General features: G+C 36.3%; 2 protein-coding genes across 7 annotated transcripts in view; both read left to right on the top strand.

The window, feature by feature from the left end:
* MLIP (muscular LMNA interacting protein) overlaps positions 1-8,277 on the top strand; it is a 117,303-nt gene extending 109,026 nt beyond the window's left edge. For all 5 annotated transcript variants that reach the window (XR_004749016.1, XM_035319924.1, XM_035319920.1 and 2 more), the window contains 2 exons: positions 5,840-5,874; positions 7,939-8,277. Coding sequence is in view for 4 of the 5 variants with exons in the window: in XM_035319924.1 (XP_035175815.1) it covers positions 5,840-5,866 (27 nt within the window). In the remaining variant the exon portion in view is untranslated. The remainder of the gene's footprint in view (positions 1-5,839; positions 5,875-7,938) is intronic.
* A 7,356-nt stretch (positions 8,278-15,633) lies between these two features.
* TINAG (tubulointerstitial nephritis antigen) overlaps positions 15,634-17,586 on the top strand; it is a 67,137-nt gene continuing 65,184 nt past the window's right edge. The window contains exon 1 of one of the 2 annotated variants that reach the window (XM_035319925.1): positions 15,634-16,126. In XM_035319925.1, coding sequence (XP_035175816.1) covers positions 15,757-16,126 — 370 coding nt within the window. In that variant the 5' untranslated portion in view covers positions 15,634-15,756. The remainder of the gene's footprint in view (positions 16,127-17,586) is intronic. The other variant, XM_035319926.1, reaches the window with a different exon arrangement.

The following is a 17,586-nucleotide window of genomic DNA, read 5'->3' as shown; positions in this document are numbered from 1 at the left end:
TTAAAAAGAAAAAAAAAATACAAACACCTAAAAGCAGAGTTGTTTTGGAGGCTGTGCTGTTTGTGTGAATTTGAGGAAACACTAACATTTACATTTCAGGTTTCTGGTTTGTACTGTTGGGATGATATCAAGTGGGATTTGTTAAATTATGCAGTAAGCCCCATTTAAATCATACAATCCCCAGTTTCTGGTCACTGGTATAGCTTGTTTTAAATACGAGATGCAAGAACTGCCAGAATCTCTTAGGACAATTAGTTGTTGAGAATTTTGTAAAGGACTGTCAAGAAACCTTCAGACAGCATGCAAAGAGGTAGTTTGCCCAAGTTCAAAATTCAGTGCCAGTTTTATTTGACTTTGAAGGAGGACACAAATCTTCCTGAAATCTATATTCAGTGGCTGATTCCTTACTACTTTCACATCTCTACTTTCTAGGACCACACTGGTTATCACCATAGATAATTCACTCAAAGAAATCTTAAGTGAAAATCTGATATGCTACACATTCTTACTTTTCTCTTGAGACAGAACATATAAAAATTAGAAAGATTCTGCTGGAACAAACAATGCGTTTATTTATTTATTTATTTTTCCTAGAATCATGAACATGAGTCTGAATTATGGTGTCAATATTGAAATCAACACATATAATTTAATTAACTATCATATTCTTTACTGTAGGCTTTAGAGTATAAGGAACATCCTTAATTAAAAGTCATTTTCTACATTATTTTAGAAATTTACATGAAAGTGCATCACTTACTACGAATAAGAGCAGTATGAGTACAGCTATGACACAAGAATGGATTTTTACTACTGTGACTGGGTACATTCTCACAATTAAATCACAAGTTTTTAGATGGGTTTAACAATATAAATAAGAATGATAATTGCATTTTTGTTAACACATTATTTTTCTTTTCTTATTTTAAAACTAGATTCTAGTCTTGCTAAAAGCAGCAAAATGAGCATTTAAATAAATTAAATGGATGATTGTCAATAATTGCTACCAAATGTGTGACTTTTGAGTAGTTTTGCAAAATGTTGATGGAGGTTTGAGTGCAAGACCTTCACATTTTGGAGGCAGAAGTTTTGCCTGACTTCTGAGAGAGAAGGCTCTGACAGGCTCTATGACAGAGCCTGTCAATATATCCTTACAGTTAATCTTGGTTTCTGCTGTGAAAATGTTAAGAAAAAGAAAAAAGGTAGACATCTCACCTGTTGGGTTGAACAACAGGCTGCTGTTCAGCACCAGGAGAATATGAGACATGAATTTTTATTCTCATGTGCATCCCCAGCCTCTCTGGTCAGGGATCCAGGGACCTACAGATACTTCATCTTTTTCTTTGTTTGTTTGTTTGAATCTTCACTGCAGCTTTCCAGATGCCTCCCTTTCTCCTTGTCCTTCCTTCTTGTTTCTACACCACCAATTCCCCCTAGTCTGCCTCCCAGGAGCCACTCCTTGGTTCTCACAAATACAGTTGTTATGTTTATATTGTAGATCTTTCCAAAGTAAGCCCCAAGATGCCTTCGCAAAATAAAGTTAGACAATTAACACCTTGCTTCTCAGATTTTTATTTTTATTATTATTATTATTATTTCCTTCTGTGAAGCTTCTGAAAGGAACCTATCCTAACTCTAGTAACAGTTTGTGCTGAATTTACACTTTATAAGCTTATATAACCCACAAGGCTCCACCTAATTTAAAATGCCCTTTGTTATCAGTGAAATCCTGTTTGGATGCTGAACTGGTTAGGAATAGTTCTGTCAAGTGATAAGGCCAATGTTACTCTTACTCCTGCAATAAAAACTTTATATTTCTCTGTCTCTGCCCTCAGTAACCATTTCTTCTTTATCTAAAATTACTTGTAAGCTCAACTTCTTAACTTCTTCCCATTTGGTGTTCCTCACTCAGAGCAAGAAACAGTGTGAGAGAAAGTCAGTGCAATTTATGCAATTCCAGAAAAAGAATGGGTGGTCAAAGGCTCGGTGAAACATAAGCATTTGCTTGGTTCCTTGAAAGGAGTGAGAGAAGGGAAAAGGGAAGATATTGCTACTGTTGCTACTGAAATAATTCACATTGTTTTCCTCAAAGGGAAGTATTCACTGAAAAAAAAAAAAAAAAAGTTACTTTTGTGTTTAGAAACGCAGCATTCTATTCCTCATGCAGCTTTAGCTTCTTTCTGTAACATGAAGCAAATCAGATCTTCTACTTTCTTGTGAAAGCAGGAGAACAAATAACAGATTTTCCTCCCCGTGAAATCCTTCTCTACAACCAGCACTTTTTAGTTGGAGGAGATCTGAAGGATACACCTGTAAAACCTAACCAAGAGACATGACAGTAATTTCCAGTACTTACGGTCTTCCTTTAACCTGGTGTTTGTCCATATTGTGGTGTATGACTGACATAAAAATTACTTTGAGAACTGTACTGTCACAATATTTAGAGAGAACATAGGGCGTATGTCCCTGCAGAGTTATAAAAAGCCATTGCATACAGGTCCTAAATGTACATACTCATTCCCTTCATTCATATACAATTTGCATAATCCCAAATTTATTATACAATTAATTTAGGTTCACATAATCTTTTTTTTTTTTTTTTTTTTTTTTTTTTTCTACAGCTGTTACTCTCTCTCATCTATTTGTTATTCCTAAAAAATCTGAAATAATTATTTGAGACCTAGCATTTTTAATGTAAGGTCAGCATTCATAAAAAGACCTCATGAGAAAATGCTGATTCCATTGACTTCAGAGGAGACAGTATTTCACTGAGACACTTTTGTGCAGATTCCTTCCACCCCCCTATCTTTCTTTCTTTCTTCCTTTTTCATTTTTTTCTTAATAAGGGAAACAATCTGTCTTGCTCTGCTTTAATCAAATTTAATACCAAAAGTTCTTGAAATTATGAATTCTATGAAAATGTCAATAAGGCCCAAAGCTCTGTTATACATTGTTCTTTATCTTTATTTACTTAAGGAATGTTCCTGGTCAGAGGTCAACATTACTATTAATCATTAAAAGATTCTACATATAAGGAGAAAATTCACCCATTATATGATAGAATCCTTGTACTGAAGAATTTATGTAAGGGTTGTACATTATGAATTTATGTAACTTATGTTAGGCCAAAGACCCAACCCACTTGTAGCACTGCTGATGTGCAGGGTTTATAAACTATCCAAGGAATTAAAGTGTATTTGGTTATTCATAAACAATGCATAGACAGAGACTAGGCATAGAGATTATAAATAGCATAAGGCAGCAAATAAAGGAAAGGGCACCAGTAGTACAAATAAAAAAAGCTCTCAGATGTTGAAAATTAGAAAATCCTTTGATGTCACTTTCCTCCAAAAAAACGTGTTCTGACTTGACCTGTAATATTCCAAAATATTTTGAAAGAAAATGAACAAGACCTCTCTGAATCAATAGTCTCAATGCCCTTAGTTTATGTTGTCCAAGTCAAGGACCACAGCACTAGACTGTCTCTATATCATCATAATGTTTCATTTAACTTTATAGTTTCATTTATTTGAAAATATAATTATATTGCAAAGGAACATTACAAGTAAGAACATCTACTGCTTTTACTAAGGGAACAAGAATTTCAAATGATAGCTGGGATAAATTCTTTAATTTCATAATGGATGGGCTACTAATGAGGAAAAGTAAGCTACAGTCTTCTCATACCTACAAATAGAAAGGCAGGTCCAAATGTCATAAGTTTTTAAATTTTGAAAAAAAAATATAAAAAAATCAGCAGAGATAATTTATATTTAGTTTATACTTTATAATGCTTTAAGCTTTGTAAATTTTAATACTTTATACTCACAATGGGAAATTTATATTGCAACAGGTATCTGGGCAATACTTTTGGACAGCTTTAATGATATGTCCTTGCTTTAACTAAAAAGTTTCAGTTATAGCCTATTGACATGAAAAGGCATATTAGATCACCAAGCATTAATAAGGGAAAATGTTTTCTGAATTTATGGGGTATTATTTCTAATGTGATCTCTATAAAAAGAATTACAGTAAGTGTATTACATGCTGAATTTACATTAAAAAGTCTAAAAGGGTACTAATGCACAGGCTATATTTCAAATGATATGGAGAAAATATGAAATGTCAGCATGTCACTTAAACTGCCATTTTAATCTAATTCTATCTGGCTTTAAGAAAAATCTGTTGTACTTAGTCTCCTTTAAATAATAGTAGGAATAATGTATGGTAATTTCAGTGGAAAAGAATTTGTTCTGAATATGTAGTCAGAACACAAGTGTAGTTTGAGGAAGATTTTTTATTATGCAAATATTCATGTAATTCATGAATAATTAGAATCATAGAACCACAGAAAAATCAGTTACAGTGTTTCACCACTCAGGATGAAAATATTTTTCCTTATGGGCAGTTAAAATTTCCCCACTGGTTGCCTCTTATCCTTTCACTATAAAAACCTGCATTCTCTCTAAATCCTCTTTAGGTAGCCAGAGAGGGAGAACAGATAACCCTTTGCTTACTCTTCAAGTTAAACAAGCCCTGCAGTGTCCCCTCGTATGTCATACGGCATTGGAATGGGTTGCCCAAGGAGGTGGTGGAATCACCATCCTTGGGAGTATTTAAGGAAAGTTTGGACATGGAGCTTAGGTACATGGTTTGGTGAGTGATACTGGTGGCGGGGGAAAGGTTGGACTAGATGATCTTGGAGGTCTTTTCTAACCTTACTGATTCTATGATATGCCTTTCCCAGAAATCAGGAAACTCCCACAACCATCCTGATTACTCTCCATTGGGCTTTTTCTGGTTTGTTGATGTCTCTTTTCTATTCTATCCAAAAAATTGAAACTATGTTCCAGATGCAGCCTCACTAGTGCCTGTCAGAGAATAATGACTTCCCTCACAACCTATGAGGGAATGGCATATGGCTATGCTCTAATTAATGCAGCCTGATATGAAGTTAGCCTTCATCACCACACAGGTGTACAGATCCTCCTTCATTTTGGTGTCAGCCAGCTCTGAAGTCTCTGTGTGACTGCACAGCTGGTTAGTCCTTGACCTATGTTTGTATTGGATTGTTCACTCACCCAACCTAGATGTAAGACTTCGCATTTGCCTTTGTTCACAAAGCTCCTGCTGGCCCATTCCTCCAGCCTGGCAAAGTGCTCCAGAATAGGAGCCATACCCTCAGTTTAGCAATCTGTGTCTGCTCTCCAAGTTAGGAACATCCACAGACATCAGGGGCTTGCATGCTCTTCCATCACACAAGTCCCTTCTGGAGTTGTCAGATTGCATTGACCTAAGCCACCCATGAAATGACATCTGGAACAGTGACTTTGAATAGCTAACTACTACATTTTCTGGTGGGCGCACCAGTTATTTATCCATTATAAACAAATACTGACCTCTGTAGTACACCCTCCTCCTCATTGGGTACAAGGCTTCTATTGAAGAGTGTGGAAAGCCTTTCTAAGGTAGAGGAAAACAGTATCAGTGCCATTTGACTATAAGGTTGGCCACATGCTATGTCTTCCTGGGCTGTGGTCGTACAAGGAATTGGAAGCCCAACATGTGCATTTAGCCAAGGTAATGTTTTGCCTTTTGAAATTTGGTATGTGTGTATTTGCTTCCTTAAACCTGTCAATGTATGGAAAACATCCTAAGCCCTATAAGCATAGTTATAAATTAATAGTGCAGGAAAACAAAATTTTAAAAAGACAAGATGTTTTATGAAGTTGTCTGTCCACCAGCAAAACAATTGTAGTCTTGTACCTGGTTATCTTATGACAGTTTTTATGCTCCTCTCCACTTTGTTTTCATTTCTTTCTTTTTGTTCTTAATACAGGTCACCAATGAAAGAGATTCTATTTAGCTACAGTGGTGAGTATTACTATTTTTATGACTTGACTACAGTTAGAATATGTAACTACATCTTTAGTGTCACTTTCATAAATTGTTGTATATGTGTGCTTTGAAAAGATGGTAGGATGCTTTAGCAACACAATTTAGTGTTTGGATATTAAGCTGGCTATTTTTGGTGGCTGATTTTCTATTAATAATTACTAATACTGAATAATTCCACTTCTTAGCTTAAAGTCAAAATTTAATTAATTGTAAGTGGGATGCAATCAAACAGCTGGAAAGAACTGAGGTATGGCCTAGGATTAGATTGTGTGGTAATATAATTGAAATAAGTTGAATATTATTTTATATTTGAGTGCATAGCCACATAGTACCATTAAAATGAATAGTGTGCTATAATTAAACAATACCATATTGAAAATAATATGCTATACTTGACACAATATAGTACTCAACTTGGAAGGTCAGCAAATAGGTAATACAGAAAAGGCTAAAGTGTTCAATACCTTTTCCAGTTTCAGTCTTCACAAAAAAGGCTAATTATGACTAAAAATTTGATTCAGTTAATATTAAGAATTTTGGAGTAGGAACATAGAGAGAATAGGAAAAGAACACTTTAAGGAATCCTGAGGTGAAATGGATGTATTCAGGATGGCACAGCCCAGTGAAACCCCCTTAAACACTTAACCAAAGCTATTTCTCAAACTAGCAATTAGCAAAATGATTAAATACCCAGAAAACTGGGGAAAGGCAAAGACAATGTCATATCTATCAAAGAAGGAAATGATGGTCTAAAGAATTATAGAAAAGCCAGTCCTAATATTATTTCCAAGATACTAGAACAAAGTATTAAGCAATCTATTTGTAGGCATCTAGAGAATAGCAAGCAGATAAGAGAACTTGCACAGGGACATATCAGAAAAAAATCCTATCAAGTTGATCTCATTTCCTTCTTTGACAGCAAAACAGATATAGGGGATGTGGTTGATACAGTGCATCTTTGACACAGTCCCACATGACATTCATAAGCACGCAAAGCAGAAATGGGCTAAATTAAATTCACATAAGGTAGATGTGCAACTGATTGGAAACCTGGACTTTGAGAACAACCATTTGCTGCTAAAATGGGATAACATCTCACAGACACTTACATAATGTCATCTTCAAGTTCTAGCACTATAAAATATTAACTACTTGCTCACTTGAGTGGACAGTTAATTTACCATATTTGCAGATAGTCCTCATTTGCAAAGATTTGCAAGCAGTTTGGAAGACAGGATTAAAGTCCAAAAACATCGCTTATATTAGAGGGATGGCTGGAAATCAAATTACAAAATTAATTCAAGACAATTACAAAGAACAATGCAAAGCACAGGCAGAAATGGAATGGCAACAATAAGGCAGGAGAGAACCTGAGGATTACAGGGGACCACAAAGTGAATCTGAGTTGGAGAGGCAATGTTCTTACGAAAAATGTCATTCAAGGGAAACACTGAAAGGAGCGTTTATAATATAATGGAGGTAATTACTCATTTCTGTTCAGTGTTAGTGAAGAATCAGTTGCAGTATTGTGTTCTGTCCTTAACAATTTTAGAAAGAGAGTCTGGAGGTGTGGAAAACAAATGGGAGATTTAGAAAAGATTTAAAGGTTTCAGTTTCTTCACACAGAAGAAAAGAAATAAAGACAGAGATGAGGCACAACAGGTTATATCTCTTTATAATGTGTTATAAAAGGATATTAGTCACCTCTCTATCCTCCCTGAGAGTAGGAGGAAAAGAAATGGGCCTAAGTTTCAGAAAGAGGGATTTAATTTAGAATTAGGGTTGTTGCAGCTACATGAGAATTTAAGGACTTAAAGTTTTTCTCAGGTTGGTGCAAAGGCAGGCAAGAGAAGTGGCTGAATATTTCTTCATGCTTTTTTTTTTTTTTTTTTCTGGCAAAATATGAGTTAACATTTATAAGTCAGACCATCAGGTTGTATAAAGCAGGAAAACCAAGTGAGCTTGGTGCATGCTACTTATGCATTTTACAAATCTTTATTTTTTGCTACATGTATTCATGTGAAAACTCTTCTTTTGCAGCCCCAAATTAGGATCAAGAGCTAAACCATAGAGTATTTTCAGACCTGTTCCTATACTGAGAAAGAATCCATGGCGCTAATGTTATTTAAAGCACCATTAAAAAAAATATACTTCTAGTATGCTAATTGGAAAGCAGCAATAACAATCAAATATTCTTTCATGAGATAATCTTATGTACTAGCATAATTAACCCCAGAGATACACACATGAATGTGCCATATTTGTGTACCACTTCTTGAAGTGCTTGCCAGTTTAAGAGAGGCCTAAAATAACACAGCATATTTTATTTAGACATAATACAAATGTTGAAATTGAATAAAGCTGTATTTTTGTTGCAAACTGTTTGTTGTGATTCTTATCTTCGCTTCTGTAAATCTGGCTCTGCATAGTTCAAATAGCAGAGACTGGATGTCAGCATCATTGGGAAAGGAATGTTCCCACGCTCTTAACCTTGGTCATGTTTTGCCATCATGCAGGGGCTTTGTGAAATGCTAAAGGAATTTTTCACTTTTGTGTCAGCACCTAAAGCAATCAGCAAGCACAGTGGTTCTCCTCTGCCATGAAATGTTCATAGCCTTGTGACATCTGGTGAAGGCAGACAGAACTGATAATTCTGTGCTAGCAAACATGGAAGAACCACTGCTTTCTTGTCTACTTTGCATTATTCTTTTTGACCCTGAGTTTCCACAGACTGAGTGTTGCCTGAGCTTGAATCTTAAACAATTTTTTTTTTTTTTTTTTCAAAATGCATTGTAAAAGTTTAAGGACACTGTTCATCTATGTTTGCATGAGTCACTGGTTTCTCCCTTGATCTTTTGACCTTATAAATCACCCCACAGGTATGTGTACATCAGGACTTTTGCATTGCAACTTGGTGTGTGGGAGCGCTTCGCCTCCTGACACCCTGCTACAACTTGAAGTTAAGATCAATAATTGTAACGAGCTGTGAAGCTGCTTTCATTAAAATTAATGTGATGAAATAATTTATAAAATCATCAATTAAAATATTAAAATTAAAGTCAAATTAAATGGACTAGTCTTAAGGCCTTGTACTACTGGGCATGGACTTAAGCTGTTTAATTGTGGAACTGTAAAAATGAAAGAGAAGTTCAACCATCTATGAGTCTCTTTATATAGATTAAAATATACATTTTCCCTTGATACTGTAGTACACACATCCTTCACAATATCATTAAATGATTGGTAGACATATAAGGGTTATATATGTATTAGTTTCTTTTCTCAATGAAAAAGAAGTAGAAGTTAAGTGTGTACAATTTGTGGACAGCACATGCATTAGCCAGAGGGGAAAAAAAAGAAAAAAAAAAAGAAAAAAAAAAAGTATTGTGAAAATCATTTCACTGACTTCAAGAGACAGTTCCTGGGGACAGAAATCAACACATACAGGTAAACAGAAGAAAAATGTATTGAAAACCTTTTTAAGAAAGATGTAAATGCATACTTAATAGCACATAAATACTCTACATATGTTATAAATTGTATAAGATGTAATAGGTACACCCAACAAGTATCTATTAGTATTTCTTGACTGAAAGTCAAACACTGAACTTGGCAAAACTGAAATTTAGAACCAATGTAATCTGTGCAATTCTCCAAAGTTTTAATGAGTTTTTCTGACCATATTTCCAAAGCAGTTGCTTTGTTCTGAATTTCTTGCAAATCCAACTTTCTTTTCCTCCTGAATTTCATTTTTGTGAAGCCCAAACCCCATCTGGCATGTCTAACTGAGAGGATTATTCAAATGGTACTTTTTATCTTTAAATTATCCCACGTGACAGACAAAAGACCATGGGTGGAAGGAACAAAAGCAAGAGAAAGAAGTACCAAAACTGTAGGAAAGGCAAAAGAGGGATCCCTTTCTTTACCTCTCATTTTGTGAGTTTCTTCATCTGTGCATATTTTAAAAAACAACATCCCTATCTACTCAAACAGCTTCTGTCTATGAATGAAAACTGAGAGTATACTGGCAATAACAGCCTAGGAAGTCTACCCCTCAGATACTAATGGGAAAAGTATTTAGAGAAAAAATTCTTTAAGGGGAGATTATAAAGAGCAAAAGTCTACATGAAAAAAATGATTGCTTATTCAGTAGTACTATAAAATTAATGGATGCTTCTTATTCAATAAAGTAATATATTTAGTCCGACTTCTGATGCCTTTACTCTGCTTTTATTCATATTTTTCCTTGTAAAGTACACGTTTCTGTCAGGATCCCAATGACTGCCTATGCTTATTGAGAGGTTATATTCTCCTTTTTCTTTATCTTCGTTCACAGGCTAACATGCAGTCTGATACACAGAATTCATCACATCCTGTGCATGCAGTTTGTATTACTGCTGTTGCTATGTACTGCAACCCAAGCTAACCAACACCCACCCCATTCCAAAACAAAAAACAACAAACAAAAAACAAACACCCAACACATTAAGCTTGGCCCAAGTGGTCTGAAGTGAAATTGGGCTAGCACAAGGGGTGTATTTGGGCAGTGACTTATATAGGCCATGAGTAGAAGGGACAGAACTCATTATTTGAGAAAATGTGGTTTGCTGCCTCAAATTAAGGGCAGCCCTTGCCCCCAGACTTCAGCTGCCTGGGATCCAAAGCCTGGTTTGGTGTGGCACACCTCTGTGGTCTTGACTCAGTTTTAATGAGAACATTGCCTAAATATCATAAAGTTCACCCGCTAAGGTTATGCAAAATGAGAAAAGTAAAATCACAGAGAGAAGCGTATCGTTGAAAGGGTAATAGGAAAAGCTCAAGGATTCAGAAGGAAATATGCTATGCCTTAAGGTATAAAAAACCTCTAAGAGCAGAGAATCAGAAAGTGCCAACTCAGCAACGCAGAGGACCAGCCTCTTCTGGGGATCAAGAAGCACAATCCTTCCCCACCTGACTGATGTTTGCCTGCCCTGCACTGACTCCAGACATCTTACCAGGGCTGATGAGGATACTAATAGTAGCTTATTTATTGTAGCCATTTAACGGGTGCATTAGCCAAGGCTAATCATATCAATAAGCTGCATAATCTCCATGTCAATAAACTGCATGTATCATCCTTGCAGTGTCTCTTTGTACACCATAAAAGATGTCTGAACAAAAATGAGCTGGTGACTACTGTGTTAGACTGCTCTCATTTATTCAAGAAGTAGTATCTAGCCATACACAGGGCAATCCTAGGCTACTTCTGCACTGATCAAGGCAAATGGCACAGAGTATTTTACAAACTGAGGAATAAACCTGCTCTGGGTTGGCTCCCCTAGAAGTGAACTAGTGACACTCACATTGCAACAGTGCCGAAGTTAGTATGTGTCCCAAGCACCTCCGAACCTGCTTGCAGGTAAGGCACATGGAAAACCTGGTAAGGTTTCTGGAATCAGTTTGGGAAAATACCTCTACTTCTACCTCTAACCTTGTTAGTCTATCCATGGTCAAGAGAATATTTTAGGCTTAGGGTGCCATCACTCACTGATAGGATCAGATAGGGCCTCACATTCAAGACAAATATGAGTGGGTACACATCAGCCATGCAACACCAGCACAACATCCCAGAGATCATACTGACTGTGAAAGATGTTAGATTTTCTTCTACCTCACCTCTAACTGGCTGGTGAGCAACCAATATACGATTAATAAGCTCACTGAAGGCATCACCTCTCTGTCCACATCAGTCTCACTAACAGCATAACCAAGGAGGCACGTGACACATAATATGATGGGGCTGCTATCAAGGTTTCCATCCCAGCTGGGGCTCCTGAGCAGTTTCTGCTCTTCCTACATTTGGCAAGCCCTAGTGAAGTACTGTTGAGGAGGCCACTTATGTCTCTGTGACTGTGCGCATAATGTGCTGGTTCATGCACAGATTTTCCCATTCTTCGCATGTATTTACTTGACTGAGCCCAGAATGGGCTGACCATGGCCTCAGGGCAATGCTGGAGTATGGCTGAGAACAACAAGAATGAGATGGCACCTGCTGCATGGAGATGACCAAGGGATGCAACTGAGGTAGGAAGCACGTATAGTGAATTATTGTTTTGGGAAGAGTGATAAGGCTATGAGGCAGTAACAACCACATAATGTACATAATGTATCATCTTATTTTACCTGTGGTTGCTGACTCTGAATGCTTGAGCACTTGTGCGTATGTGTGTGCTTGTAGCTGTGAAGAACAGGGTTTCTTTGGCACAGGCAATTGGGGTTGTTTTCTCTTCCTCTGCCTATGACTTTGACCCTAAAACTGTTTAATTAAATATCTGAGAGAGTGGACACATTGGTCCCAGAATTTGCACGTAGAAAAGTGCTCTGTGGCAGTTCTGTACCGATGAAATTTGTCACCTAAGTCACTTCTATTCTGAGTTGCGTGTAACTTGGAATAGCATGGTAATAACTGGCATAGGCAGCCCTGAAAGTTTTCAATTAACAGTGGCACTGCTGGATGCTGTGACAACTACCTACAACAGTGAGGCTGTTGCCCAATAGAATGAAAACAAAAAACAAAAAACAAACAAAAAAAAAAAAAAACAAACAAACAAAAACATTCTCAGCCTGCCCCAAACACAAGGAGACCAAAATGCCGGTGAGAAAAACTCTTTAACATGCAGTTTTTCTCTGCATAAACAGGTCTAGGATGTAGGCACTCACCACTTGGGAGGGTGAATACACACAGGAAAGAGAACACAGTGTTGTATAATACTTCTGATAAAATGGGTTGGCTGAAAACCTTTTTCCTCATTGCAGCCTTTAATAATAAAAAGTAGTAAGTATAATCTATTGCAGCTGTCACAAAGCAGCGGTGTCTTTTGTGCAAGGAGTCACCAGCTAAGTTTCCCTTTGAGTTCAAAGAAAGGGACGGCCCATATCATTTCAGAGTTTAAACTAATGATAAGCAATTACATGGTCTCTATGACACACTGAGTTTTTGCCTACTAGCAGACAAGAGGACTGGAGGCTGGTGTCCTGTTTAAACTGGCTGAAAGTCAGGCAAAGGAAAGGCAGCACAGTCTTCTGATGGGGTAGGCTCAGAGGTCTGTCCTGGGAGTGACCTAGCTAGCAAACAGTACCTAGCTCAGGGCTTTTACCACTAATCTGAAAGTTGATCAGAAATGAGGTTTTAGTGTGTGCAATGAGCTCATTCAAACAAATCAGAAAGAATTTTGGAAGAAAAGTTGTGGGATAATCCTGTTCTAGCTTTAAAGAGATTCTTGGCACTTTTAAGCTCAAGAATAGACCTCAGGGAGTACTGAAACAGGAACAAGTCAGACAGTTTTGTACTTAACATTGCAGACCAGAACTAGGTCTAGGCTCCTAACTCAAAAACATAGAAGAGCTGGTCTGCTTGGAATAGGTTAATCTTCAATAGAGAATAAGGATTATATTTAACAGTTCCTAAATAGTTACAGATAAGTCAACACATGATTTCCTGCAGTTTACAGAGAGCTACTTTTTGCTTACAGTGGAAACTATTGAAAAAAAAATATTTACTGAACCACAACATTTTTTTTTTTTAATAAATAAATAATAAAAAACAGGTTTGAGCATATGCCAGCAGGTAGGAGAATAAGATTTTATCACGTTTTAGCATAGTTTTGTGTGTCAAAAAACAAAGCAGTTCAGAAGCATTAATTTCATTTTTACATTTGTTTAAAAGGAAGTTAATTCCTGTGTAAACTAGCTCACTTCTTTTCCAAACAAATCCTTTGCCTCTGGTTTATCATCAGCAAGTCTTAAAATTTAAATGCTAAAAAAACAACTCCAAAAACAAACAGTGAAAACCACCTAACCAAACTAAAATCTAAACTAAATAAAGACAGAGGTCTGTAACTTAAAAGGCAGATAATATCACATATGGAAGCTTTCTTTCTTTCTTATGCTTCGCCACTGTAAGGACATAACTTTGTAAAATGATGTCCAAAAAACTGTAACAGCAAATAAGATTTGCATTTTGCAGGTGGCAGTGCAAATCAAGAGAACTATTTTCTTGGAACCACATAGAAAGAAGGATTAAGGAAAAGGATTATCATTTTTACCAAGAAGTTCATGTGATTTTTCATGATTATGTTTGGTTGAACCTTCCTAACATTATATGTGATGCATTATAGCACTCGGTGACTGATTGAGATACCTAGATTTTTCTTTTTTTTTTAAAAGCAAACAAAATAAAAAAATACAGAACAAATCTGAAGGTTAAGATTTATGTAATATTATGTGATGTACAATGATTGTATGTAGCTGACCTTGGCCTTTCTATTGACTTCCATACAGAAGATTGCCTGCAAAAATAGGATGATTTTTATTTAATCATGTGGTTTGATGCAATTTTCCCTCATCCACATTTTTTTTATCTGTGACAGGGACAGTGTGAGAGACAGGTCCAATAAAAGCTCTGCTGGCAAGAAATTTTATTAAAGACTCAAGCATTTGTATTACAATCCCATATATATAAACACACACACACATTCCCCCTTAATGACTCGACCATTCACAGCAATGCATCCAGACCAGCTGTGCTGCCAGCTGTGCTTTCATAAGTAGCTGTCCTTTGATTCTGTGACCTTCTGCAGCACTGAACAATCCAGTAGAAATCACAAAGGGAAAGATTTCTTTCATTCCCTGCCATTAACCTCTTCAGGGTCCTCTCATTCACTACAAAATGGAAAAGGAAGAATGACTTTTTTTTTTTTTTTTTTTTTTTTTTTTTTTTTTTTTTTTAACCTCTTTTTTTTCAGTTTTGAGGACTTAAATTGTCTTGTAACTGTTCATATTACAAAGTATGTTATTTTTCTGCAATTTAGCCTTACATGTTATCTCTGGTAGCAGCTTCAAAATACTTTGCTCTTTTTTTCTTTTTTTTTTTTCTTTTTTTTTTTTCTTTTTTTCTGAACTTTAGGTTTTGGCAACAGTACCATGTATATTTCTTTAAGTCTGCAGTCAAAAAACCTGGAGAGCACAGAACAAGTAGTAAAGGCTGTTATGCATGTCTTTTAATATCTACTGTTTGTCTTCATGGTTTTATTATTCCAGCCATTTACTTTTAAAATTGGAATGAGGACTCACTAGTTAGTATTTATTACCCTATTTACATAGATTTCCAAGTTCATTTTGAATCAAGAAAAGTGAACTTTAAAAGAATATATTTTGGGTAATAGTTTATGCTGAATATCACCTGACTTTTAAAATGTGCCCACAGTAAAACAGTGCAAAATTAGGCATATAAAAGAAACCTAGATCACTGGAAACAAAATAGAAAAGGGGGGACGTGGGATATATTTACTGCAGTGAAAGTCAATGATCTATAGCCCCGCATATCAGATAGGAAAATGAAGGTGAAATGTAATCTAAGTATAATTTCCAATCATCTGGAGAACATATTAGTTACAGGTAAATGAAGCCAGGAGGAAAGAGACCCTCCTGTAACACCATGTGCTCATTCCTCAAGTTGTTTTGATTTTAGAAGCTTAAAGTATTGAACTAAGATATTGGACTGTATATATTCTGCATAAGAAACCTTTACTACAAGCTTTCTCACAGAGGAATGTACCTAACATTTCATAATGATGGATACATAGCTGTGGCTTTATTTCCAGTATTTTTTTTTTTTTTTATCTTGGGCAAATAAAAGTTTATAACATGTCTGACTAATGATTAACAAATACAGAGCCTTCATAAAATATTGTAGTCTGCAGCCTTCTGTTCAGATTTGTTTCTGAATAGTAAGTGGAGGTATTGCATCTGCAGTAAATGGATATTTGCTGATAAAGTCAAGCACAGAGAGACTTAAAAAAGGTATCTAGAGGTGGAAGAATGTGGCTCAAAAGTCAGATCTTGCTTTTATATTGCATTGCAAGTGAAGTTTGGATGGCAAAGCAGCTTGACTCTAGAAGAAATTTGCCCCGGGGACTTTACTCTATTGAAGATGGTCATTCTTCAGGGTGGGACAGGCTGAAAAGGAGTCTGTATCAAGGAAAATCCTGCAGGATACGAGGCTGCTGCACAGGAAGAAACGATGACTGCAGCTTTAACGTTGCCTCCAGAGCAGCTATATGTTACTGTGACCAGTTCTGTGCCACAGATCCTCCTGGCCCTGTGGACTGTTGTGCTGACTACTGGGATGTCTGTGACAACACTGTTGAGCCCACCAGGTCAGATGAGCCTTGGCCACCTCCAACATCAGGTGGGTATAGAGAAAAGACCCAGTTCGTATTACTGTACCACAAGAAAATATAGTTGGAAGTAAAATTGCTGATTAATCTTTGAAGTGTGTACATCCTAAAAACGTGCCTACAGATGTAGTGGAGAAAGACATTGTTTATAAAGCTGAAATAAGAATTATGCTTCCTTTTATTTCTTTGCCTCTAGGGATACATTTCTAGAGTTGGCCCGATCTTATCTCTGTTGGCCAGAACCTCTGTTTCACCTGTAACTTTTCTAGAGATAACCTCATCAGTTTGAAATTAATGTGATCTCATCAATCTCAGGTTCACAGATAAACACAAGATGAACAGAAAGATCTAAATTTTGTACCCATCAGTACAAATAGATCATTTTGAAAACTGATGATTATCCTAAATGGTACTGCTATGAGGTATTCTGTAATGGCTTAGATCCACCAGAGCTCTCCTCTGGGACACCACTTTTCTTGCAGCATCTCAGTGCAGGATTAGCTGAAGGGATGTGATTAGAACAAGGATTTCTGACTGGCACATTGTCCTTTTATAGTTTCTTGCTTCTTACCTTGTAGTGGAAGTTCCTCCAGAACTACTCTAATCTTAATCTATTGTCTTTAGAACTAAAGATTGAAAAAACAAAAAAACAAAAAACAAATATGTACAAGCAGCATTTACACATGGTTTCTGTGGAGGGCAAATCTCTGCTGGTGATAGTTTTAAAAGGGTAATTTTAAGACTATAGCTTCTTGCTAGGACAATTCTATCTGAAAATGTAAAAACTGTACCAAACTTGAAAAAGCCTAAAATCAACAAGAATACCACCATGGCTTTTAAAAATTAACTGTTTCTATGAGATATCTCTGCTGTTTGTACTCTAGCACTCAGACCACAAGCTCTTCATGAGACTGTGCTCTTAAACTAGGCACAGAGCCAAAATCTGATAAGTGGGAGTAACAAAAATGCCAAACACTGCAAAACAAGCTTGATTTTCCAAAGTGTTTCTAATCCTCTAAAAGAATGTTTTATGATTTATGTAAATAAAGACATTTGTTCCATACTTATTTAGGATGCACTGTTGTATGTTATTTCCAACAGACTGGGGGGTTGCTGTCATAAACTCTATGTAAGCCCTGAGCACTGTTTCTGCTCCAGAGCTGACAGCCTTGGGATAAGGTTTTGCAGACTGCTTCATGGAAGGGAATTACTACAAAACCTGCAGCAGTTTGCCATATGGGTTCTGTGATAGGCCTGCCTCTGAAAGGTAAAAATATAACAGAAGTTTTAGGTAATGGAATAAGTGAGGGTTAATATTTTTACTGCTTTTCTCAATCCAACCTTTGCATGTGTGTTCACTGTTTTGAAACTCCTGGGTTAACAAGCCTGACATAGGTGGCAATGCTATTTAATCTATTTGAGCACTTTTTTTTTTTTTTTTTTTTTTTTTTTTTTTTTTTTTTTTTTTTTT

The sequence above is a fragment of the Oxyura jamaicensis genome, chromosome 3 (assembly GCF_011077185.1).
Source record: "Oxyura jamaicensis isolate SHBP4307 breed ruddy duck chromosome 3, BPBGC_Ojam_1.0, whole genome shotgun sequence".
NCBI classification, from domain to species: domain Eukaryota; kingdom Metazoa; phylum Chordata; class Aves; order Anseriformes; family Anatidae; genus Oxyura; species Oxyura jamaicensis.
Note: the sequence above shows the minus strand (reverse complement) of the source record. Positions and strands in the feature narration are given on the sequence as shown.